The sequence below is a fragment of the Sebastes fasciatus genome, chromosome 23 (genome assembly GCF_043250625.1).
Source record: "Sebastes fasciatus isolate fSebFas1 chromosome 23, fSebFas1.pri, whole genome shotgun sequence".
In the NCBI taxonomy this organism is placed as follows: Eukaryota; Metazoa; Chordata; class Actinopteri; order Perciformes; family Sebastidae; genus Sebastes; species Sebastes fasciatus.
In genome coordinates this window covers 11,895,121-11,919,777 of record NC_133817.1, presented here as the reverse complement: position 1 = coordinate 11,919,777, position 24,657 = coordinate 11,895,121, and the positions used below count along the sequence as shown (strand labels likewise).

At 40.6% G+C, this 24,657-nt stretch overlaps 2 protein-coding genes across 14 annotated transcripts in view; one reads left to right on the top strand and one right to left on the bottom strand.

Moving 5' to 3' along the window:
* acss3 (acyl-CoA synthetase short chain family member 3) overlaps positions 1-4,544 on the top strand; it is a 45,986-nt gene extending 41,442 nt beyond the window's left edge. Inside the window, exons 12-16 of one of the 2 annotated variants that reach the window (XM_074625832.1) lie at positions 1,812-1,893; positions 2,186-2,308; positions 2,403-2,502; positions 2,676-2,851; positions 3,936-4,544. In XM_074625832.1, the coding sequence (XP_074481933.1) occupies positions 1,812-1,893; positions 2,186-2,308; positions 2,403-2,502; positions 2,676-2,851; positions 3,936-4,019 (565 nt within the window). In that variant the 3' untranslated portion in view covers positions 4,020-4,544. Of the gene's footprint in view, positions 1-1,811; positions 1,894-2,185; positions 2,309-2,402; positions 2,503-2,675; positions 2,852-3,935 lie in introns of those variants that run through there. The other variant, XM_074625833.1, reaches the window with a different exon arrangement.
* Positions 4,545-4,769: 225 nt separating this feature from the next.
* The window catches only part of ppfia2 (PTPRF interacting protein alpha 2), a 214,792-nt gene continuing 194,904 nt past the window's right edge, over positions 4,770-24,657 (bottom strand). For 5 of the 12 annotated variants that reach the window (XM_074625823.1, XM_074625825.1, XM_074625826.1 and 2 more), the window contains 14 exons: positions 24,234-24,415; positions 23,397-23,487; positions 20,017-20,098; positions 18,423-18,623; positions 14,750-14,812; positions 13,361-13,393; positions 13,045-13,220; positions 11,982-12,079; positions 11,683-11,858; positions 11,071-11,139; positions 9,905-10,061; positions 9,617-9,673; positions 7,840-7,931; positions 4,770-5,710 (listed from right to left, as the gene is read on the bottom strand). In XM_074625823.1, coding sequence (XP_074481924.1) covers positions 7,873-7,931; positions 9,617-9,673; positions 9,905-10,061; positions 11,071-11,139; positions 11,683-11,858; positions 11,982-12,079; positions 13,045-13,220; positions 13,361-13,393; positions 14,750-14,812; positions 18,423-18,623; positions 20,017-20,098; positions 23,397-23,487; positions 24,234-24,415 — 1,444 coding nt within the window. In that variant the 3' untranslated portion in view covers positions 4,770-5,710; positions 7,840-7,872. Of the gene's footprint in view, positions 5,711-7,616; positions 7,717-7,839; positions 7,932-9,616; positions 9,674-9,904; positions 10,062-11,070; positions 11,140-11,682; positions 11,859-11,981; positions 12,080-13,044; positions 13,221-13,360; positions 13,394-14,749; positions 14,920-18,422; positions 18,624-20,016; positions 20,099-23,396; positions 23,488-24,233; positions 24,416-24,657 lie in introns of those variants that run through there. The other 7 variants (XM_074625827.1, XM_074625831.1, XR_012592697.1 and 4 more) reach the window with 6 other exon arrangements.

The following is a 24,657-nucleotide window of genomic DNA, read 5'->3' as shown; positions in this document are numbered from 1 at the left end:
CCTTAGCCCCTTGTGCTGCCTTATCTTCCAGCCTGCTACCTATCTGTTATCACTCCAACTCCATTTCCCAGTTCTTTCTAACTGCTGGTATATTGACTCAGTGCCAACACGGGGGATTTCCAAGGAATTCACATGTACAGCGAGAACCAGCGGTCGAGCTGTAAACAGACAGGAGCAGCTGTTACAGTGTTTCCTTCTAGTAGCCAGAAAGTCTGTATCCACAGCTTCATAAAATCGTAATCAATATTTACAGAGAGTGAGGTAATGTAATGTGTTATTGCCTCTAAGCACTGTGTGTTTTAATGTCCTGCCAACACCGCACACCAGTTACAGTTTAGATAGAAAATAAAACACAACAGACAGGAAACGGAATTATCAAACACAAAAGGAAGAGACTAAATCCAGCTCAAATAAACAGTTGCATTTTACTTTTAAATTTTTTCCAAGGGGATTATTAAAGGTCCTAAATGTGAGATTGTGAGCATTTCTATCGCTTCCGCACGGCTCTCAACATAACGACGGCTGAGCTGGTGGCTCACAACTAACAGCACTAACAGTGAAAACAACAGGAATGGGAGGGTGGGCGCTACGCTTCCGCACTGACGCCGTTGTTTCGGGACGGCGTTATCAGCTGTAACCGCTGTATGAAAGCAGTGCAGAGCGGCATCCATGAGCTAGCCAATGGGGCACGCTCACATGCACGAACTTGCCCCTAAAAGGCACGTGCGGCCGGCCCGGCGACGTCAACAGAGCAAGGAGAAGCTCGGATTATAACGCACAAAGAGGGAGAACGACTTCATTCTCTGCTCAGGTATACATTATATCTTTACATTACAAATAGTTGTTTGCTGCTAAATTAATGCTCTGGAGAATGCATAAAGCAGTGGTTCTCAACCAGGGGCGTGGGAAACCCCAGGGGTCCTTGAGGGAGCTCCACAGGGGTCCCCAGAAAAATGAGGAATAGCTTATTTTCACTATTTAATTCACTATAGAAATGAGCCCAATGTGACTAAGCATCATAAGAGTGACTATTCTGATCATAGGTTTCACTTCATCATTGTATCAGCTACTAATCATATCTAACAACCCAAATCTTTTCAGATGAAGGTCCATGACAGAATGTATATCAATTTAGGGATCCTTGACACAAAAAAGGTTGAGAACCACTGGTACAAAGCACCTTTAAAGATGTTATACATCTTATTGTTATACATGATGTTGTTTTCAAGTGCAGCTTTTGTGCGTAGGAAGCACTCACCAGTGTGACAGACTCTTAAAGTGAAAAAGCAGGCAGCCAATCTCATGCATTAGTTGTTTAGTTTATTATATATTTATTCAAATGATATTGGAAGACAGTGTGTAGATTTTTGCCGCAGTCATAAACAGCAGAAATTATGCTTTTTAATATTCACTTTCAGCATCAGAAATAAGATTTTTTTCGTGTCTTTGAATATTCTCCTTGTAGGGAAATTAATCTATGCAGAGGCATGTTTAGGGTTCAGACTTGGGAAATGGGATCATCTTGGTCAAGAAGGGGGATTATTGATAGTCTCTGGATAAACAAAATGTAACCGAGCTCTCCTAAGCGCCGTTTGTGTGTTAAGTCTCAGTGTGTGTCAATCGAGGTGAAGTCTAGCAGATGATGTCTGTATGTCTACACGGTTATCCGTTGTTTTATTGGGTAAAATCTGCAATTTTAACTCTTGGAAGACTCCCCATTATTATATTTTGTGCATTTATGGCAGAAGCAAAGGGTTAAAAAATAAATATTGGAATGGAGTTTGATTTTTTTTAAATACTTTTTCCTTCAGACTACCTTTACCACCTGGTTCAACATTGTCACTGTGGCAGAACAACGATCTGTTCAAGCAGCTCTACTTCACTAAGTTCCCAGTAAGACCATCATCATTTCTTCACATTCTGATGTTTATTGGAACATGAAATAATTTGCACAGCAGTCTGATTTGATAAAGAACAATCGTATGTGACACTGACGCAATTTATGACACTTGTTTAATAATGTAGTAGAGTGGGTGGTGATAAGTATGTGGTAAAAGGTGGCCCTCTAGTGTTGACATCTTTCATCACGGAGCCACAGAGACCTCATAAATTCAAACTGAAAAAACTGAAAACTGTCCTGCTCCAAATGCTGAAACATAATCCTTCCTTTCTGTTCCACCATCAGGGTTATTATGACACCATGGATGCAGGTTTTGTGGATGAGGAGGGCTTCCTTTACATCATGTCCCGGTCTGATGATGTCATCAACGTGGCAGGCCACAGGCTGTCAGCTGGAGCATTGGAAGAGGTAGGAAAACCATTACACAGGAGGTGACACACGCAGGTTTTCACAACTCTTCTTTGTGGTGTTTATCACGTATGCACGTGTGTGTGTTTTGCAGTCAGTGATGCAGCACCCTGCCGTGGGAGACTGTGCTGTGGTGGGTCTAGAGGACACTTTGAAGGGTGTTGTTCCTTTGGCTCTGTGTGTTCTCAAGAATGGTGAGGCATGACAGATGTATAGTTCACTGAAGTAATATAGAATATGTACTCATCTTGATTTCTTGGGTATCAGTATTTTGATGTCTTCAAGATAACTCGCCCACAAAATTTAAGACCACAACCCAAGTTATATTCCAGGTGGTATTAAAACTACATGCACTTTGTGTATCCAGGTGTGCAGAAAAACGAAGAGGAGATCATAAAAGAGATGGTGAATCTCGTGAGAGACTCTATCGGACCTGTGGCTGCTTTTAGGAAAGTGCTTTTTGTCCGAGGATTGCCGAAGACGCGCTCCGGCAAGATCCCTCGCTCCTCTTTAGCCGACCTGGTCAACGGAAAGCCTTACAAGGTACCATACAACCATAGAAATAGAGTTAGAGTAGAACAGACATTGAATTGTTTGCCGTGGTCATTTGACTAGTTCACTAGCCGTTGTTCTGACCGTCCTGCTGTATTAATTTGAATGGCTGGGCTCACTATACTATGACTTTTATGACATACTATACCATGACTTTTTAAGACACTTTTTTATGACATACTATGATTTTTTTCTTGACTTTTTTATGACATCCTATACTATGACTTTTTTATTGGCATACTATATTTACTTTTTTAATGACATTTTTAAAACATACTATGTTCATTTTTTTTATGACTTTTTTATGATATACTATATATATTTCTTAATGACGTACTACTATGGCTTTTTTAATGACTTTTATGGCATACTATACTATGACTTTTTAATTATATTTTTATGGCATACTATATTACTTTTTTGACTTTTTTATGGCATACAAAAAAAAGTCATTGTCATAGTATAGTATGTCGAAAAAAGTCATGAAAAAGTCATAGTATAGTATCTATAGATACAACTCTTAGGGAAATATTTTGTGCATGATTCCCGTCAACAATAGTTTTTTAAAAGTTTAATACTGCAGGATAAAATTGCTTAGGGGAAATACTGTTGTATTTTTTTTTGTCCCCTGTGCAAAGATTCACAGCTGCTCAGGAGACAGTGAAGCTAATTTTTCAATTCAGAATTTGAGTAATGACGGTGCATTAGCAGGCCCTGAACTCATTAAATAGAACCGAGAGCTCATTTGAAATTACATCTCCGTATAGTTACTGACTCCATTTTCTGCTGATCAGGTGCTAAAGGCCTGGAGAGAGTCAGTTGTTTACAGATGTAAATATAAGGTCTCCGTGGCAACAGCCTTAAAGCCCTAAAATAAAGTTAAGTCTAAATGAAAAATTCTAAAAATGTCTTTGCATTGTACAGAGTACAGTTATCATGTAAACATAATTGACTTTGCTAATTATTCAATTATCACTTTAATTAGCAGATTTTACCACATTAGGTTCTAATTGTTTTTAATTATCTTTGTGTTACTTTGCTAGTAGAATTACAAAGGAACTGTTTTTCCCCACAGATTACTCCAACCATCGAGGACCCAGACGTTTTCAAAGACATTGAGAGGCAGGTAGAAAAAGCCCTGAGACCTTGCGGAGCCTGAACTCATCTGCTGGATGTCACAAGAAAACTGAGGTTGGATACACAACACAAAATCACTCCCTCGGCAAGCAAGACATGTGCACGCCGTGCTGCAAATATGAACTCAAAGTAGAAGTGAAATTGTTGATTACTCTTCTTTTAAGTCGCGCTGAATGTAGACCTTGACGTCAGTATGTTTTACAGCGTCAATGTTTCCATTTGTAATAATGAAATTAACGATGTATGTATGTAATCTGAATAATAATGTGAAACCGTTTGAGCAGAGGCGAGGTACGGCTACTTTTTGTACAAAAAGATGCCCTCGAGCCATAAAGATTTTTTAATTACGAATGAAAATTAATACCTGACAACTCATTCACTGACTGTAGTTTTTTTTTTTTATTGACAATGAAAATTTGCTTGCTCACCACTTAATTTTTGACCAAAGTACAAGAAGTAATAAATAAAAAAAATGGACACAAAATAAAATGATTCATTGTTCGTGCAAATTGAAGATGTAAAAACAAATTAAAAGCGTAAGACTTGAGTTTTTGTAGTCATCCATCAGAAATAACTAAAAGACAGATAACAGGGCTGGTACAATAGGTTACCCTGAAAACTCTGACGAAAACAAAGTTAACAGTTACACCGATGTAAATGTCACAGCAAGCAACAGGTTTGTCATTAAATGTCACCTCACTTCAACATGGTCATATACACTCTACGCACACTATGAGCTAAAGCAGTCTGTCTTTCAGTTATTTCCTGTGTTCTGTTACCGTAGTAGTGTCTGAGGGGTAGGGGGAGAAGGCCAGCTTGGCTGAGTGTGTAGTTGTCCTTTATGTTAATGTATCGCCTGACAAAACATACAGTACAACAAGTGACAGGTTCTATGAATGACGTCCTGCTTTTTTGTTCTCCGAGAAGAAGTTTTGTGCAACTTTCGGAGAGCAAGTGGTGACTCTTGTTTTTGTGTCCTTGGCTACTAAATAGTCCGTTGAGTTGATGCGGTTGTATCAAAGTGCTTGTCATGTCGTTCCAGTGCGTCGGCTTGTCCTCTTAAAATGCTCCCTTAAGTCACCGCAAGTCCATAAGAAAGGATAATGAAGTTTGTTGGTGCCGGTAATGGGGCTCAGAGTGGTTTTTGTACACCACTAGAGGGCAGGTTTTTCACACAACATCCAGTCTCATCCTCTCTCTCTTTATGGTGCAGCACAGGTTTATCATCATCACAATGAAAAAATAAAACCATATGTACAAAATGATCTAGAGAGGGGGTGGGGGCAATATGGAGACAGTTTTTAAAGAGCAGCATATATTAATCTATGGTCCACTAAATGAGGTGGCAGGGACGTTTTTTTGCACAAACTCTGAATATCTTTTTTTATACATAGATGTGTGTATATATTAAAAAATGGCATATTTATTTACAGATAACCTACACATCTCCTGTAGAAGAAATACACAGTACGTTATGCTTCGACAAGTTACTGTACATGTAAAAGGTAGAAATGGTGACAACGGGGCAGCCTGCGGGACAGTTTAGCACCGGCATCTGGTGCCCACATTATAGGGAGGGAGGAGTAGGGTCAGGGAAGGGGGTCAGAGAGGAGAGCAGGGCTTCTTGGCAGTGCGTGTCATCAGAATGGTTTATTCCTCGGCAGGTTGGCCTGTCCAGCAGCTCCACTAGTTAATCTCCGTTCAGAACTGTACCTGAAGGGGAAGCAGAATGAGTAGTTTTGAATGAGGAACTGTAAAGTTGGTGAGGTTTCTTGCTGTCTGTCAATTAAATACTGTGTGGATGTTTTGAAAACGATCTTAGAAAGCTGAAGAAATGAAGGAATTGAGGAAGTCGCAATGGTTTATTAGGGTGTCTCCATGCAAATCTTGCAATGTATTCCTTTGACATCTTGCAGCAGTGGAAAAAGAAATGCTTTCAGCAGGTAGAGACGGTCCTACTGTGTTGCACAAAGTAGTTGAATAGAATCCATATTTTGTTTCCTATGCACATGTACTGTACCAGAATTCAACCCTTTGCTCTTATTGAACTTTGCACTTTATTCTGTCTCTTTTTTTCTCGCTGTGTGGGAGTACTTATAAAAATAAGCTGATGAAAGCCTTAGACACAGCCCACAGGGTGCTTCACGGGATGAGCAAATTCTTTGGAAACACAAAATTATGGTTATGGAGACACATAAACTTTTCCCCACTGAATCAATCCCCCTCTGCTTTTGTAGCTGTTGTGTTGTTCATTTTGATAACCCTGCAGTCGAGCATTATATCATTATCTGTTGACTGTGCCTCCAACCTCTGCACTTAATATATTTTAGAGGCTTATAATGATACTGGTCAAGGACTAAAGGTTTTCTTGTCTGTACTTACTGCAGCCCGATGCCTAAACTGGTAAATGCACTGATTTCAGCCTTACCTACTGTAACACCTGTCACTGTGTGCGTATATTGTGAGAGGTGCAGACAATTATAATCATAGTTAAATAGGATGTATGGATTTGGATGTTTGTTGTTAAACTACAAAACAATTTCATATTGTACCTTGAATTTTTTATGACATTTTCATAGCATACTATACTATGATTTTTTTTTTTGGCATACTAGACTATGACTATCAACATCCTATACTAAGACGGTTTTATGATTTTTTTTCGACATACTATATTATGACTTATTTTTTTCAACATACTAAACTATGACTTTTTTTCAACATGCTATACTATGGCCTTTTTTTTTTGACACCCTACGCTATGACTTTTGTTGGAATTTCTTTTGACATACTATACTGTGACTTTTTCACGCACTATAATATAACTTTATTTTTTTCGACATACTATACTATGTTTTTTATTTATTCTGACATATTTTTTATTTATTCTGACATACTATACTATGATTTTTTTTTATTTTTCGACATACTGTATTACTTTTTTTTTTCGACATACTATGACTTTTTTTTCGACATTCTATACTATGACTTTTTTTTTTTTTCCGACATACTATACTATATCTTTTTTCGACATACTATGCTATGACTTTTTTTTTATTTTATGACATAATATAGTATGACTTTCTTTCTTTTCTTTTTCGTCATCATACTATCAATATTGGGTTTTTTTCAACATACTGTACTATGACTTTTTACGAAATAGAGCTTCTCACCGTATCTCTAAGGGAGACGGCAGCCACCCTCCTGAGAAAACCCATTTCGGCAGCTTGTACCCACGATCTAGTTGTCTCGGTCATGTCGAAAAAATAAAAAAAGTCATAGTATAGCATGTGATAAAATAGAAAATGAGTCATAGCATAGTATGTCAAAAAAAGTCATAGTATAGTATGTCGACAAATAAAAATCATAGTATAGCATGTCGAAAAAAAGTCATAGAATAGCATGTACTGTATTGCTATACAGCGGTGGTTCGCTGGTAGTTGAAAAAAAAGTCTCAAAAGTTTCATAATCATTTTTTCGACATAGTATAATATACTGAGTCTTTTTTATAAATTTCCCTGACATTTACTATGACAGTTTTTAATACTTTTTCTAGTCCCTGTGTCAGGTATTGAACTCCTCATGTATTTGAAGCAGATTTCTAAAGTTTAGACCAAACCTGACTCATCTTTTTTGGACAGACATTAAAGGGGAGACATCACGACGAGACGGTGGCTCGCTGCTAGTCCTTCTGTCTCCTATCACCTTATCACGGTTACCTGGCAAAAACACTGCACATGTTTGCCAAGTCGACGAGACAAAAAAATCCATTATCTGTTTTATGCACTTTTGAAGAAAGCGGTGTATTGAACAGAGCAAGGAGTCTGTGTTGTGTTACATACAGCGTACAGTTTAACGTCCCTCTCTTCCTCCTCTCAGCAGGAGTAGGTTCTCACCGTGGAGCTGTCCAGCCGCTGCACTGCAGAGGGTCCAACTGTAGGGGGAGACAGCGAGAGAGAAAGATCTATAAGTCGAAATATTAAAGCTCCTCTTCATCAGACTGAGTTAGAAGGAAACATTCCTCCACTCGGTCACCACCCCAAAAACATGTGCCACGAGATAAGACGTCCTCAATAGGGATGCGTGAGATCACAAGCAAAACACTTTGCTCACACAACGGAGAATACTTGTTGTATCACCCTCAGAAGAGAAAGCCATGTATCAGGCACTCAAAGGAAGTCGTAATTTTGAGTGGATAATAGCAGCAACAAGATTTTGAGTGTATTGTGGACGTCACAGACCAGGAGTACAGAGAATAGAGACATAGGAACACAGGAAGGCTGTTTCAGTGTCACTAGGAACACCTTGTTAGAGGAGAACACTGGCCAAAATCAGTGCAGAGGGATGATTTCCAGTCATGTATCACAACTCTGGTGGCATCATTTGTAAAGACACAGTTGCTAGTACACTCTGTATCCCTTTAAACAATCATTTCCAGTTCACTACAACTTAGATCTTTGAGCTTTACTGTTCATTCTTGACCTCGGAAACAGCAGTAGTTGACTAAATAATCTCGATTTAATGATCACTTAGTTTAAACTTTTCATGATTCTGATGATCCTGACAGTTCAAGGTGCTAATAATCATGAGTTTAAACATGTGCAGTTCCAAGACAACTAAATCTACTAATAATGTGGTTGAAAGCTATTATTAGTTATAGTTATTTTGTCTTATTTTAGTAGTTTTGGCCACAGTTCCAATTGGTACTAATAACTTTGAACTTAGCCAAGTTAATTTCTGAGATCTGGGAAAGCGGCGTCATCGCTAGGAAAATTTGAAGGGGCAAAATACATGAACAGTCAGACGATCATACAGGTTTTAAACAAATCCCCCCCATTTTGGAAGTACTATTTAGGAAGAGAAAACGATAAAATGTTTGTCCAAACGATCCATTGTAATGAAATTCGTAAATTCGTAAATTAACTTCCTGCACTAGGAAGCTTTGACGTTACCGTCACGGAGGTTTAGATAAGCTGGCTTAATTGTTTATAACCTGTCTGATTGTGTTTCTTTGCAATGTCACTGTGTTCCCAGATCTCATTACTTTGGAGTACAACAAACTGAAATGATAGCCGAAACTACAAAAACGAGAACCAAGTTGTAATAATCTGGAGTGATCCTTTAATGAGAGCCCATTTCAGCCAGTGTCCTCTTTTAACAGCAGAGGGATGAGGAATGACGCAAACTGTCAGTTTGAGTTCTTGAGACATCCAAGACGTACTGTCACCTATGTAAACCTCCTGATTCAGGCCAACTTACATAGCACCGCTCAGCCACCTTTTGTTTTGCTGCTGCTTTAATTAACTGTAACTTCAAGGGTTACACCAGCAAGCATGGGTCTTAATCCATAACTTGACCCCGTAGCTTTTAACAACCAGGGTGACTAAACACAACTACTTTGCAACTTTTGCAAAACAACGCCCTTGTAGTTGGATATCAAAGATTCAAGAGTAGTAGAGAAAGAGAGAGAGAGAGGCGAAGGTGAAAGACGACAAAGAAAAGGAGAGATACAGCCGGACAGTGGTTGGCAGAGACCATGTGAAGAGGAGGGAGTATATGTGGAATAATAAGACACGCAGGGCCAACAAGCCCAGAACCCTCAAAAGGGGCGTAGCTGACCTTGAAACCAATCCAAATACATGTCGTCAGGACTGTCATCCAGCGCCTCATATAGTACTGCGGAGCAGCCGTCACAGAGTCAGAGAGAACAAGAGACAGAGTCACAAAGACAGCAAGGGGCAGCTACTCCTCAGGTGTGGTGCTTTGATGTACCAGTGCAACAGGTGGATTTTAACCACAGCTTTGTAGCTGCCTTTGAAAGACACTTTTCAGAAAACAGTATTTCATGCAATATAAAAACTAACAGTGTGCCAAGGGATGTATTAAGGTGCAGATGCAGGCACTTACCCTCGGGGGGCAATCTTCGGGAGTGACCAGACGAGGCGGTGAGACGGAAGCCAGCAGGGAGAGTCTCTGCCGATCCGGGCATCATACTTATACCGTGAACGTCTCTGGGCGGGAACTGCCTCCTCCACGATGGACCTCGGAGGTCTTTGTCATCATACTGATGAAAAAGATAAAATATCATTCACAGTTACAAATTGTGAAACTTAGATATACAGTTCATAAATCAGGTAGGAATACACTTCCCTTTCAAATTCGCTTTATTTAAAAGTGACAACGTGTTAAAGGAGGTCGTTTATGTCAGGCGACAAATTGTCTTATCTTGCAAAAAACTTCTTAAATCAAACCACTTATATGAAAAAGGCCTAATTGATTGGAAGGAAAAGCAAAACATGTCTAACAAGGACCAATGCAGTCAAAAAGAAAATCACTTCTCTTGCTTTGAGTGTGCAGACATGTTGTATTGTCGACGTTAGCTGTGAGAAGGTTTACTAAGTCTATTTTCAAAACCTTTATGTTGCCAAATTTGGGATACTGGGAAATTTAGGTCACCGTGCTGTAGGGGAGAAGTTCAATTCTTTCAAATAGGACTCCTGCATCTTTATTTACAACTATTATTACTGCTATTGTACTGGCTGGCCCTCTAATCGTGAATAGATGCATCTTAATCACATAATCTCTCAGTCGAAGACATTTAAATACATAATCTATGCTTTCAGTGCATCAATGTTGGGGCAGCTTCATTTAACTGGTCTGATTTACAGACACAATAGAAACCACATTTTTATGGTATACTATACAACTTTTTTATGATACAATATATTATGACCTTTTTTTTTTACATTTTTATGACAACCTATACTGACTTTTTTATGATTTTTTTCTCATTTTATTGGAGTTTTCCACATTGTAAAGAGTAGTTTCTGAAATTGTTTCAACATTTTTTTTTTAAAATGTGTACACAAATAAAAAAATAAAATAAAATAAAAAAATATATAAATAGTCATCTTCGACTTGACAGTGTGAGCTAATTAATTAGGTTTAACCATCTTGAGTACAGGGTTGGTAAAAGTGTAATTGTTGCGAGTGGTCTGAAATATGTGGTCTGACTAATATGCTATATTTATCATGACATTTTGGTGACATTAACGGTTAACAGTTGAGCTCACCTCATCCAGTCTCCTGTCGGTGCCCAGCGCCAGCATATTATTGTACTCTCGCTCCAGAATCTGACGTGCCTGAGGAAAGAAAAAAAAAGAAAAATACCCAACACATTCTGATTTCCACAAGGCCAGCTATTTTTAGCAGAATGCTAAAAGAGGCAGCTGACACATTACATTATTCGCGCTGCATATCCATTTTACCTGAGTATGGATGAGATAAGCAGTGAGAATTCACAGGGCAACGTGCCAGAGTGACAGTTGGCAAATCTGCATGTTCTGATTTAGATTGGACCAGCTTTTTGAAGGCTGATACCAACATGCCTCTACTTTTGGACTGAAGCTGGTGACTGATGATATTTCTGGCCATAATCAGCACCTTTAAATTTGGCTTGACGGTGCCATAGAAAAACGTTAACAAATTAAAAATGTTCCCCTCACAATGAGTGTGGAAAAGCTATGAAGTGATAGTCAGACCATGTGATTTAGACCAGACATCTGATTTTTTGGCAAAACATGTGTCTAACCTTACTTTGAATTCAAAACAGGTTGCAAGAAAACAAATGTATCTATCATCGTTTTAACGTTTGATCAAGGCAAGTGTTGGCGTAGCTGGAGTACCTGAGTGTTTTGGTTGGGGATCTGGAGGAGCAGCGCCAGACTGCTGTAGTCAAAGTTGTCATCCAAGGCGACCAGAGCTCCATGCACACCGCTCTCTAGCAGGATGTTGGCGTAGTCCCTCAGGCCTATGCTCTGCACCCAGCGGATGACCCGCTCATTACTCCACACCAGTACATCTGCAGACAACACAAGCACAGAAATCTCATCTCAGAGCCGGATCTCTTTTTTTATTCATTTCTAGCATCTTATTTTGGTTTGTTATGATGATCGTTTTTTTTTTCCATTTTGGGTACACTCACCTCTCATTTCGTGCTGGCTGTGCTCCCTGCGTCTCTCCAGTTCCTTCCTGTCATAGTTGAGCTTCTTCAGACCCATGATGCCATACTGTAAACTTGTTCTGGTGTTAGAAAAATCACACATATACACAGTCATGTCATGGAGAAAACTTTTTTGTCATCTGTTTGCGAACACGAAAAAATAGCCTAATACGTCCAAAACAGAAAGAGTTACTGAAACCATCCCCTATCTAAAAATTAGGGCTGTCAATTGATTAACATATTTAATCCCGACTAATTGCATGATTGTTAATCGTGATTAATCACAAATTAATCGCACATTTTTTAATCTAAATGTACCTTAAAGGGAGATTTGTCAAGTATTTAATACTCCTATCAACATGGGGGTGGGAAAATATGCTTGTTTTATGCAAATGTATGCATATATTATTACTGGAAATCAATTAACAACACAAAACAGTGACAAATAGTGTCCAGAAACCCTCACAGGTACTGCATTTAGCATAAAAAATATGCTCAAATCATAACATGGCAAACTGCAGCCCAACAGGCAACAACAGCTGTCAGTGTGTCAGTGTGCTGACTTGACTATGACTTGCCCAAATCTGCATGTGATTATCATAAAGTGGGCATGTCTGTAAAGGGGAGACACGTGGGTACCCAAAGAATCCATTTACATTCACATATCTTGAGGTCAGAGGTCAAGGGACCTCTTTGAAAATGGCCACGCAAGTTTATCCTCGCCAAAATTTAGCACAAGTTTGGAGTGTTGCTTAACCTCCTTCTCGACAAGCTAGTATGACACGGTTGATACCAATGGATTCCTTAGGTTTTGTAGTTTCATATGATACCTAGTATCTTCACTCCTCTGAAAGATCGATTGCATTAATGCGTTAAAGAAATTAGTGGCGTTAAAACAAATTTAACGCATTATTATTATTGCGTTAACTTTGACAGCCCTACTACAAAAACCAAAAGAAACATTTTATACAGGGATTCTATGAAATGTATTCTTGATGCTCTCTGCTGACGGTCACCGTGAGGCAGGTTGAGGTGAGTCCAGTACCTGTGGAAGCTGTCAACCATTTTGAGGTGCACCCTCAGGTCCTTCTTGGTGAGGTGGTCCAGCATGCGCGCGTCCACCAGGCACTCCATGAAGTAGCTGCGGTACTGAGGTAGTCCTAGACTGGGCAGCCACTCGTTCCCTATCCACTCATGGTTCATGTCGCCATAAGCTAGAGTCTGATAGAAAAGACACGAGTCAGCACAAAACAAAAGAGATCTTAACCGATGCTTTTACTGGATACATGTTTCATATTGGCTAATAAACAAACTTTAAAAGGACAAATGCAAGAAATAAAACCAGCAGGGATTCCCCTTACCTGTGCCCAGCTCCCCTCTTCAGAGTCTGACTTCTGATTGAAACAAGGAAAAAGAAAATACTTATGACAGGAAATTAAGGCCAACTGTAATCTGATTGTTCCAAAACAAATCCTGCAGCTGCACCCAAATGTCCCTTAAAGGATGTTAAACCCAACACAGTGCATGCTGAATGAACAAGGGTTCAATTGAAGCAGCCTGTTATTACACGATTTAGCCGTTTTATTTGCTACTCTCACTATCAAAAGTGTCAAAAATAGGTCCTGCTAAATATGTTTTTTAATACCCAAAGCGGAGTTTGGTCGTAGTACTCCTACATCTAAGAGAAAAAGCTAAGAGACCAACCTCTGCTACGTTTTCAGATACCTTTTACTAACGGCAAGGTGCTTTCAAGACATGGTAAAAGGCTTGTGGGAGTAGCTGCTGAGTGCTGAGGAAAGTTAAAAGGGAAGAAGGCTTAAATCTAAATGGTGTGTGAATTGTTCTCCAGGGGGGGACTTTTTTTTTTACCCTCAGATATGGGCTGGCAGTTTGCGTTTATAGTTTGGAAATAGGTTACTAATGGGTCAAAACGCTGTCCTGAAAAATGGTATAAGATTTGCTTTTAGCTTTGTACTGTAGGTCCTGAAGTGCAGTAACCTTAGAAAGGGGTAATAGCTCTTATATATGGTAGTAAAATCTGTATTTTTTCTATAAAAAAGTCCTGTAAAATTGACATGATTTCATATTGCTATGGCGATAAAGGCACTGATGGAGTTACAATCCGGTTATTTATTGTACTAATTCAAATGTGATGGTCAAAATGTATTACCTTCCTTCCATGGCACATAATTAAAAAATGACAATGATGTAGAAATTCAAATCTCATTGCACATCAGATCTCTAGAAGTTTTTTCTTTATTTCTTTTGGATACAAATGCTGCATTTTACATCCAGCCTAATCAGGCTGACTCACTGACGTGCAGACCTAAAGAAGCTAAAATAACTTGTAGGGATGTGGTGTGTGGTGACTTTTGGGAAGTGTTACTAGTAACTATCACAGGAATAAAACAGTCTAGCCCTGATGATTCATGACCTGTCAGACTGGAGAGTCAAACTACAGCAAAAGAATGACTCACAACTTCACCGAGCCATCATCAGCAACAGAAGGCTTCAGGCCAAACACACATACAGTACTTTGTATATCATAGACCGAGGCTTCTCCAACTAAAACCCAGTTTAAAATGAGTGTTGATAAGATCAGGAAAAAGGGGTTAAATGATGCATGCCTTCTCCATCAGTCACCACCCAGGTCTCTCTCCTCATTCAGTCCCTCTGATATCCACTTTCTCACACACATGACTGACAGAGAAAGAAAAGGGACGACGGTAAAGGAAACAAGGGGGACTGACCGCTTTGGAAGGGGCTGCCATGGTCTCCATCTCCTCATGGGTCACCCATACATTGCCTGACGGCTACAAGGGGCAGAGCCCAAGAGACAGAGCAGCAGCAGCAGCAGCAGGGTTGGTAGTAGAGGTCCGGTAGGAGGGGCAAGCAGTGTTAAAGAAGAAGAGCAGCACCACTGTAAGCCAATAGTGTTATAGCATCACAGTCAGATCATGAACTGGCCCCCGAACCCGCCAGGGGGTCAAAGGGCATGTGAAGAGGACAAAAACACAACACAGAACAGCACAGGACATCCCAGTTTCGGCAGACAAGTACTTGTACAAATAACAGAGAGTTGCCATGCACAACGAGGAAGACCACAAACCATTAAGACAAACAGACACATAAACCCCACATCCCTCTTTTCTTCTATAGAGCGCTGCAGGAATGATACCTAAAACCCGGAAATGAGTTATAGCATTTTAGCACTTTCTGTTCCCTCGACTGGAAGTCAATGGGTTTTTAGTTAGATTCCTGAAATAAGGTCTGTGGTTAACAGAAGCTTAAGAGATTTTAACATAAAATACATCGATAAATACCCCACACGGCTAAATGAGACTACTAAACATCATCACGCCGACTCGTCCGCCTTTACAGCTTTTTACTTCTGGCGATTGCATTTACACTTTAAAAATCATAACAGTGGTGTTCATTTGTGAAGATTATCTTGCTGAACAAAACGTGTAAGTATCATAAACTTTTGTTCGCCACAGAGCTTATATTCCGCAATAATCCAAAACCCAATGGAGAAATCCCATTGGCTTTTTGTCGAGGGAACCAGTGGCGATGCCAACTTCCCGGTTGGCCTACAAAACAAACGTCATCCCTGGAGCACTTTATATTCTACGAGTAAAGGGTTGATTCATTCAACTTACAGAAAAGACACTTCTCTCAAGTGTTATCTAATGCAGTGGTTCCCAACCTGGGGTCTGGGCTCCCCTTAGGGGGGGCGACCAAGATCACAGGGTGTGCGCACCAGGATTTGTCTGCTCTGAGGTTGTCAAAATTAGATTTGCTCATGTATAACTAAAATCATAATAACACACTTACTGGACTAAATAAAACTATTTAAAAAAATATACTTTTTTGCTACTTAATAGCAAAATCTAACAAAACAGCATTTAGCCTTTCAAAAACAACCCATTCACTGCAGTCAAAAACCTATTTGCTCTCCCGCTTGAACCACACAACGGGAGGCCCGTACCTGTATTAACAGGGCGGTATTACAGCACTCCAACAACACCAGAAATTACATTTAATTAAGTTGTTAAAAAAAAAGATTATATTATGTAACTGCATTCGATTGGCGAATCTGTCAAGACGTCATCACTTTATTCTATTCATTAAGGAAAATTGATAATAATAAAAAAAAAGACTAACTTATTTAATACACTGGATCACTTTATTCAAATTGAAGATTTAGTTTGAGGATTTGTAATTCTTTTAGGGTGATGACATCGCTAAGCTTCAAGGAAAATAGGTTGGGAGACGCTGATCTAATCCACAGAACATGCGGTCAGTAGTTATAATGGGGACTATTTGTTCAGTAGAAAGTAGTTCCAATCAAAACTGCTTTTATTGGGGTGGAGGCAGAAATCTCAGCACGGATAACTCCAAAACTATCTGAATGGCTGCCTCTAAAAAAACACTACAAGTAACTGAAAATATGTTTTTTCTGCTTTGTGTGAACCGACCCTTTATTCTGCAGTCACAGCAAGGCACAGGCCTGTTATAGTGGAGAGCACTCACTGCATGTTTGAGGGGGGATCCGGTTGTAATAGTGGAGGTAAAGTGACCAAATCCCCCCCCCCCTTCAATTTTCTGCTCGACATACACGTCAAACCATATTTACAAGGTCAATTAACCCCCTGTTTTTAAGTGCGACAACAGGCGGCGGAGGGGCCCGTCACAGCCGGGGGAGTTTGTGATTCGGGGTGCGTGGAGTTGCATGCTTCTGTAATGAAAGTTTCATGAGGTGTGGAAGTGGAGCTAAGTGGTCGATGAGAGGGTGAGGTAAAAGGGGGAACGAAGGGGGGAGGGTAAAAGAGAGCTGCTAGTGTTATTTTACAACAAGGAGAAGACAGAAAAAGTGCAGGAGCTCATGAGTTATGACTACTGCATGCTTAGATAGTATTGTGTAGAGACTTAAAAACTTTAATGAATACTCTCAGCTGGGTTTATATAACGGCGCACGACTTCTCATGTCGGTGTGATGTATGGTCTGCATCGTCTGTGTATGTGTACCTTCAGTATAAAGCATATTAGTCCTTGCTCTGCAGTGTGAACAGTCGCTATCATTAAGGAGCAGCACAGTCCTTAGAGACCGTATGCAATTACCATGACAACAGGGAGGGAGCTGTGAAAGCGACTGGGATAACTGGAGAGCTAAACTACTGTACACACTGGAGCAATGTTCTACAAAACTGCACTCCCACTGTAATATTCACTTACTCATCACAAAGAGAACCGGAGGATTTTAAAATGTGCTGGGTGCGATTGTTTAACGGCTCTGTTTGCCAATCATTTGTCTGCTGTCACCCGCCAACACACGTGTCGATCATGTCTGGAGGCGTCGCGCATGTAAGCAGAGAGGACAATCAGTCATACAAACAGTTGTCGGAGCTGATCTGGAGGCAGAGATGATGTCATTTATTTTTAATGCTGGCTAAATAACAGCAGAATGAAGTCATTTAAACAGGTCAGGAGTAGGAGGGGGTGTTAGTGCTCTAGCTTTTAATTAGAGAAGTTGAAGGGAATAGTTCTGTATTTTTGGGAAATTTGCTCTTCGCTTTTTTTTGGCGAGAGTTAGATGAGAAGATTTTGATATTCGATATGAAGCTGGACCCAGTAACCTGTTAGCGTAACCAAGCATAAAGACCGGAAAACAGCTAGTATGGCTCTGTCCGAATGCTACAAAATCTAAAGGCCTTTACACACTGTTATTTTCGTTATGAATACTTTCACACAGAAAGCGAATATTGCACAGCGAAAAAGCTTTTTCGGAAAACAAGGCATCAACCAATCACGTTGCGCGGAACAGGTTGAATTGCGCCCTATATTTATGAAACACAGAGGCTCCGTAGTCTGAACCAAGACAGCAAACTTTATTACTCCTTTCAACCTTGACAAAGGCAGTTCTTACCTTTCACAATAAAAGCCCTAGACATATAATATCTGCAGCCAAGTATATCGCTTTTTTGTGTCGTTTATTCGTCACGTTCCCGGTGTGTAAAGGCCTTAAAGCTCAGTAATTAACATGCTAATTACCACAAATTGTCATTCTTAGACTTTAATTGCTGAGTTTTGGAGGTGCTGGTAGCTGGATTTTGTTACTTTCTGACATTGCCAGGCTAGTTGTTTCCCTCAGTTTCCAGTCTTTGTACTGAGCTAACAGGCTGCTAGTTATTCTAGCTTCATATTGAACAGACAGATATTAAAGTGGTTATTAATCTCATCTAATTTTCAGCAAGAAATAGGTGTAGTTCCTAAAATGTATTCTAGTTCCTTCTTTTTGCATTTCTACACCCCAAAATGAAGAGATGACTTCTTCCTCCTGATCAGCTCCGTCTCTAACAGATGCTTGTACAACTAAAACTCTAGTCTGCGTCCATGTTCCCCGTATTTTTCTGTCCAACTCACGGTTCTGGAGGTGGGCGGTGCAGAGGGGCTGGTGAGGGAGACCATTTCCTGGATGGCCAGGCGTAGTTTGAGGCGGTGCAGGGGGTTACTGATGCCGATTTCCCTCTGAATCTCCGTGTCGGACAGGGCCGACATGATGGCTCCGCTCTTCACGTTGGCGCGACACGCCGCCACGTACCAGGCCGGCATTCCCAACCACAGCTTTACCACACAGAGAGGAGAGGAGAGAAAGGAGCACGGGGATGTTGAGTTTGGCCATATTGAACGTAGAGCTAGACTGATATAACAGCTCATTCTTGGCTTTTTTGCTTTAAATCTGGTTGTCCTAGATCTCATCTTAGTTTACTTAATTCTATATTTATCAGTAGTTGTGGCATTTTTGTCACCACCCTGAGTGTAATTTAGTCCCTTGATAGTCAACATGTTGTTTCACACCTGGGGTTGGTGAAGTCATGAATGGCTGTAGGTCATCCACTGAACATCAGGGGGCAGTAGAGTTTCTATAGTTTGCCTTTTTCTACTGTGTATTTCAATATGTTCAGTGAGTCCAAAAATATCAGTCAGAGGAGCTGAGTGAGTGATTCACTGCAATGACTCATCAAAAATTGTAAAAGGTATTGTTTTGGTTTATCAACGCTTTTGTTACTAAATATTAATACTCATTTTTGAAATGACTCATAATGGATCTAAGCAAACCTACATTATTAAAAAAAATGCAATTACTGTTTATTAAATGGCTTATTTAGCCAAATCAAATATGTGTTACAGTGAACGTTTGATGTCAAACAGAAGGCAAATACCATGTAATATGACATTTAATGCCTAGTAAACATTAAAGGGATAGTTTGGGTGTTTTGAAGTGGGGTTGTATGAGGTACTTAAATCCATAGTAAGTGTATTACCTACAGTAGATGACGGTTGGCGTGCCCCCAGTTTGGAGAAACAGACAGGAGTACCGGCATGGGAGCAAAGCAATGCACTGCTGTGGACGGGGACGGCAGCAAAACATATTTTAGCCCCCTAAAAGAAAGGCTCACCTAAAAATATTGATATCAGTTTAAGCGTACACTATATTTAGAATATTTCCACCGCTTTATCTTGCTGTCAGACAGACCTTTTTTTCTCCTTTCCGACAGAAAACTGAAACCTATCTATGCTCTTTCCAACGCCAGCAGGCTCAAATGACAAAAACAATATAGATACGTTTTACTCTCAGTTCGCCATCGGCGCTCTTGTCTGTTTCTCCAGGCTGGGGGTGTGCCGACAGTCATCTACTGTAGGTAATACACTGACTATAGAAAAGTATTGCATACAACCGTACTTCAAAACACCCAAACTATCCCTTTAAGGCAAATGGAACTAAGTTTAGTCTGAATTCTATGCCTTATTCTACACGTTATTTAAAGACAAACATGGTAAACAGTGGGATGCATGTAAGTCAAGTCAACAGGAAGCTTCTGAGCAGGAAAAGTAAAGCTCTTGGGTCTTTACATGCACCTTTAGTACCTTTCATTCGAGTATATTTGCAATCAAAATAACATGTTAGAGATCAACCAACAAATAAAATGTTGTCTCCGGACAGTTGACTACTTACCTCCAGCCAGGCTACAACTGTGGGACCGTCCCATTGGGCGAAAGGTAAACCCTTTCTCCTGGCCTCCTCCAATAGCTCGTGTCTGAGGGCGGGGGACAGAGGAGACCTCGTATGAACACATGTACTCGTACATCATTATAAACACACATTTTCTCACTCTGATACAACACATCCTCACTCCTGCAGCACACTGCTTGCACAAATCCCTGCAGTCACGGCGTCGTGTCTGCGTGTACAGGACTTTGTGTGTGTGTATAATACATGAGAGGAGAGTACTCAAACACATTTTATCTCCTATCCCAGCCTGTACACTGAGAGTGTTGAAAAGGGCAGCATTTTATCATTCATCTCTGTGCTGCCAGAGAGCGCCGCAGACAATCACACAACTGTAGCTACAGTCACACACACACACACACACACAGTCTCACACAGTCTCACACACACACACACACACAGTCTCACACACACACACACACACACACAGGCTTTGTATCGCTGAATTTATGAGAGCATTCACTGAATATATTCATTCCCAAATCCCTAATCCTGACGTTAACATTCTCCCTGTCATACTGTACACCTACACTATTTATAATCTTAATAAAATACCTATAACTCAGTGGTCAATTTAAAATTTGGCACAATTAATCCTTGCACAGTCGTAATATTCCTTGACAGTAGTTAGGTAACTATGAATCGTAAAGTAAATTGTCTGTAACTGTGTATTTAAAATGAAAATATGTAAACATTTTTATTAAAATAACACATTAAGGATTGTACATCCTTGGCGGAGGTACTCTATGTGCTCTCTGAGTGCACCTGGAAGGCACTGTGCTGTACTGTGAACCTGGACACTACATTGCTAATCTAAGCACAAATGCCCAACTCATCCCAGTTCAGCCGCTCTGAATTTATTCTGCTGAGAGAGATTTGGTTTTTTTCTCGCTGATACTTTTGTTGATGCAGTTTTTGAGTCATGCAGCAGGGTATTTTTAAAAAGTCACTTTTGTTCACACTGTCTGGGCTGCGCTCCATGATTTTTTTTTTTATTATCTAGCAGGTGTTGAAAGTGTGACCTAAGAGGGCTGAGCGGTATTTTGTTTTGCCTGTAAATTTGCACCTTATCGACAAAGAGCGGTGAATAGATGCTCTCTGTCTGTCGTGCACAGGGCTATTTGTATTGTTCTGAATCCTCCCACACCCGGCCAGACATGGAGAAGCATGGGACCAAGGAACACACTCGTAACTCACACCCACACACCAAAAAAAACAATGCAGTACTTTTTTCTACTTAGTGAACACATTTCATCACAAGAACTCGGAATCAACAATGCGTTCCCTGAGTGTGTCGTCAAAGAACTTGACAAATGGAAAAGAGTAGGCTTCGTAACACACATGATATACATGTAGCACTCCAAGGCCTCAGTACAGTGAAAGGGCACTTAAACACAGCATACAAAAAGAGGAAATGTGTTCGTCCAAACACAACCAGGTACATTCACTGTCTCATCTATCCAGCACATGGAGGAGATAGCTCATGTTTTTATGTTCAGGTCAGGTCTAATGCATGGAGAAAATACATCCACTGAACATAGCTGGGGAAAGGGAAGTAAGGAAACAGTTATGACAAAATCATACAAACAAAAAGAACATTTTTGACAATTCCCATAACCAGATATTACAGCTGGTTATTTCACACAAATAGATAGAGACACATATAAGGAGAGGAAGACATTCCGGGTGTAAAAATTGGGCCCCGAGTTTTTTAGCGGCGGCACATTCTCAGTCCAGCCATCATGGATGCAGCTGCCATTGAACTGTAAAAAGGGGGGGAAGAAACGTCTTCAGATGGTAAATGAAACAAAAAAGAAAGACCGCAATGGAGTCGTTAGCAGCCATGAAAGGATAGAGAGGATACATCGATAGATAAGAGACGTCAGCTTTGGCACTGGTCTTTTTCGGGAGAGGACGGATGGCGGGGACAGACAGGAGAGATGGCAGACAGGGCAAACAATGGTGTCATATCCAGGAGGTCAGTTATACATCCTCGCAACTTACCCGCTTTTGTTAGAGTCAGAGGATGATGAGAGGGAGAGGAAGGGTTTAGAGAGGAGAGAATCAGAGAGAGAGAGAGAGCGACGGGGAGACAAAAGTACACAGATGTTAATGAGTTAATAGGCAATAAACGATCTAAACAAAAACACGTGCGCCGCTCACACACACACCCACACACATATATATCTCACAAATGGAAGACATTCGTTTACAGGAGCATCTGTAGACCAGTCCAAAACAAAAAAAAGAAAGTCGTCTTCTACAATGCAGTCCTGACCACATCTCGTGCAGCAGAGGAAATGAGAAAATGCACTGAAACACAGCAAGACCCCCTCCACGGCCTTACATTCAAATGCTCAGTTACATTCAGATACTCTGTCGTTACTTTCTTGAAGAAAAACACAAAATGAGGATAGAGAGAGAAAAAACACACACCGACAATGAGGGAGAAAACCACAGCGGTACTGATCGATCAAGATGCTGAAATGGAAAAAAATAGTGCAGGCAGCTCAAATGGCATGCAGTGTGGAGGAGGAGGAGGAGGAGGAGGAGGAGGAGGCGCCAAGATGCAAGGTGGTGGTGTGGCCTTAATCCCGGACACCGCTATGAAGAAGTCAGTGCAGTGGAGGAAAAACAACACATTTGTCAACGCACAACAAACGATACTCTCTATTGACTACATGGGAGGCAAAGTTATTCGTCATGACAACTCAATGTGCACTTCGAGCAAATGACATTCATCATTTGGCACTGGGGCATGGCAAATGCACACACACACACACGCATACACTCTCGCTGAAAAGATTTGCGAGTCGGGGTTTCCCCCGTTTCCTGCAGGGGCAGAACACGTTATCTACGGTGCGTAGTGTTGGGAAAGACATCTATAGCTTCCAAATTGACAAAGTAGCTTTGCGAGATTAATTGGGTTTTCGGCCGGGATCAATAGTCTGACTTTGGCTTGCGTGTCTGAATACCGTGAGGCTGATCTCTGCTCCTTGATACTGATCCAGCTTCTGCTTTTATATCGATCCTGCTCTCAGTGTGGGTTATGGTATTGCATACGGTACAGTCGGTGCTCTCACAGAGGGAAAGGTGAACACAGGAGGTGGAGGTAATAGCCTCCATCTGTGTGTCAAAGGTAACTATATACTGTAATGTAGGTCTAAAAACATACAGCTAGAAGGATTCTCTTAACTTAATATGGCCATTTTGTACAAGCAGATATATTAAATACTGCTGGCTGTGTATGAGGAGACCCCGCTGAGGGACTATTTGGATGTCTGCGTTGTGCGACTTAGTGATGCGGTTCTTTGGACAAAGCTTACTTCTTTTTCAACCTGCGGTCCTTCTCGGCCTGAGTTCCCAGCTTGCCCAGCCCCATGTCCTGGCCCGCCATGTCCGCGTCCATCATGGTCGCTGAGAGAAGAGGAGGAACACAGGACACATCAGTGAATACAATCTGAAATTGATACTGTATGATATGAAATAAATAAATACTAATATGTTTTCATAAGTGCCTGTTTTCCTCTGATTAACATAATATGCTTAAGTCTTCCCTTTATTTGTTGTTAGGATTTAAGTGGTGTTGAGATTCAACATGCTTACGAAAGGTGATTATTATAGAGTTTTAATTGTGATATCTATTTTTGAAATTAGGAATCACAGTCAATGTTGTTCACAACAGATATGATACATGTGATGCATAAAGTTTCTCAGACTCTGATGCATTTGATAGTGTTAGAGCATCTGGTTCCTGTCTTAAGTATGCATGAACATGGTCTTGCATGTTATTACTACTAGTATGACGAACAATCCACACTGAAAGAGTTATCAGAAGTGTTTTTGATGTCCGTCATGGAACATATACGCCTCCTTTTATTAAACGCATCAATCCACACGGAGATCCCCCGCATTTTTTTTACGCTTCTAGTCTGTTTTTGTTGTTTAGTGAAGTGTAATCTGCATAGACAGCTGTTTAAATCACACAAATACCCTGCTGTATATGTGTTTTGAATTTATTAAATCGTATCTACATTGATTGATTAAGGCTCCCAGTCTGTCTGTGAGCTCACCTGTTTCACTACAGGCAGATTCTACGTATTAGGTGAACTATCAGCATATTGCGATCAGTATTGTTGAAACAGGTCTCCTCCAGTGCCCACCTTGAGGATCTAGCATGACGTGTCTGTGCGCCAGATGTGCCAGCCTGCCCTTCTCCTTCTTGCCAAAAAGCCGTCCGATGGAGGATTTGATGCCCTTCTTCTTCGGCTGCTTGTGCAGGGAGTCTTGGCTGCTGGCGACGCTGCTCAGTGCGCTGGCGTCAGCCTCCAGTGAGGACACGATCCTGAGGACACAAACACATGCACGGAACGCATGAGGAAAGGTTTCAGGTACATATAATCATGAGATTAATTCTCAAAGGGTCGAAATGTTTGGATAAAAAGAGTGAAAAAAGTGTTTTTATTGTGGCTAAATAATGAGAACAGACCGTTCTTACCTATCGATACCTCAGTGTATATTTCATACATATCCAAGAATAGTCACCTCACTTTCTTTGCTCCGTTGTGGTCTTTTTTTCTGTGCAGT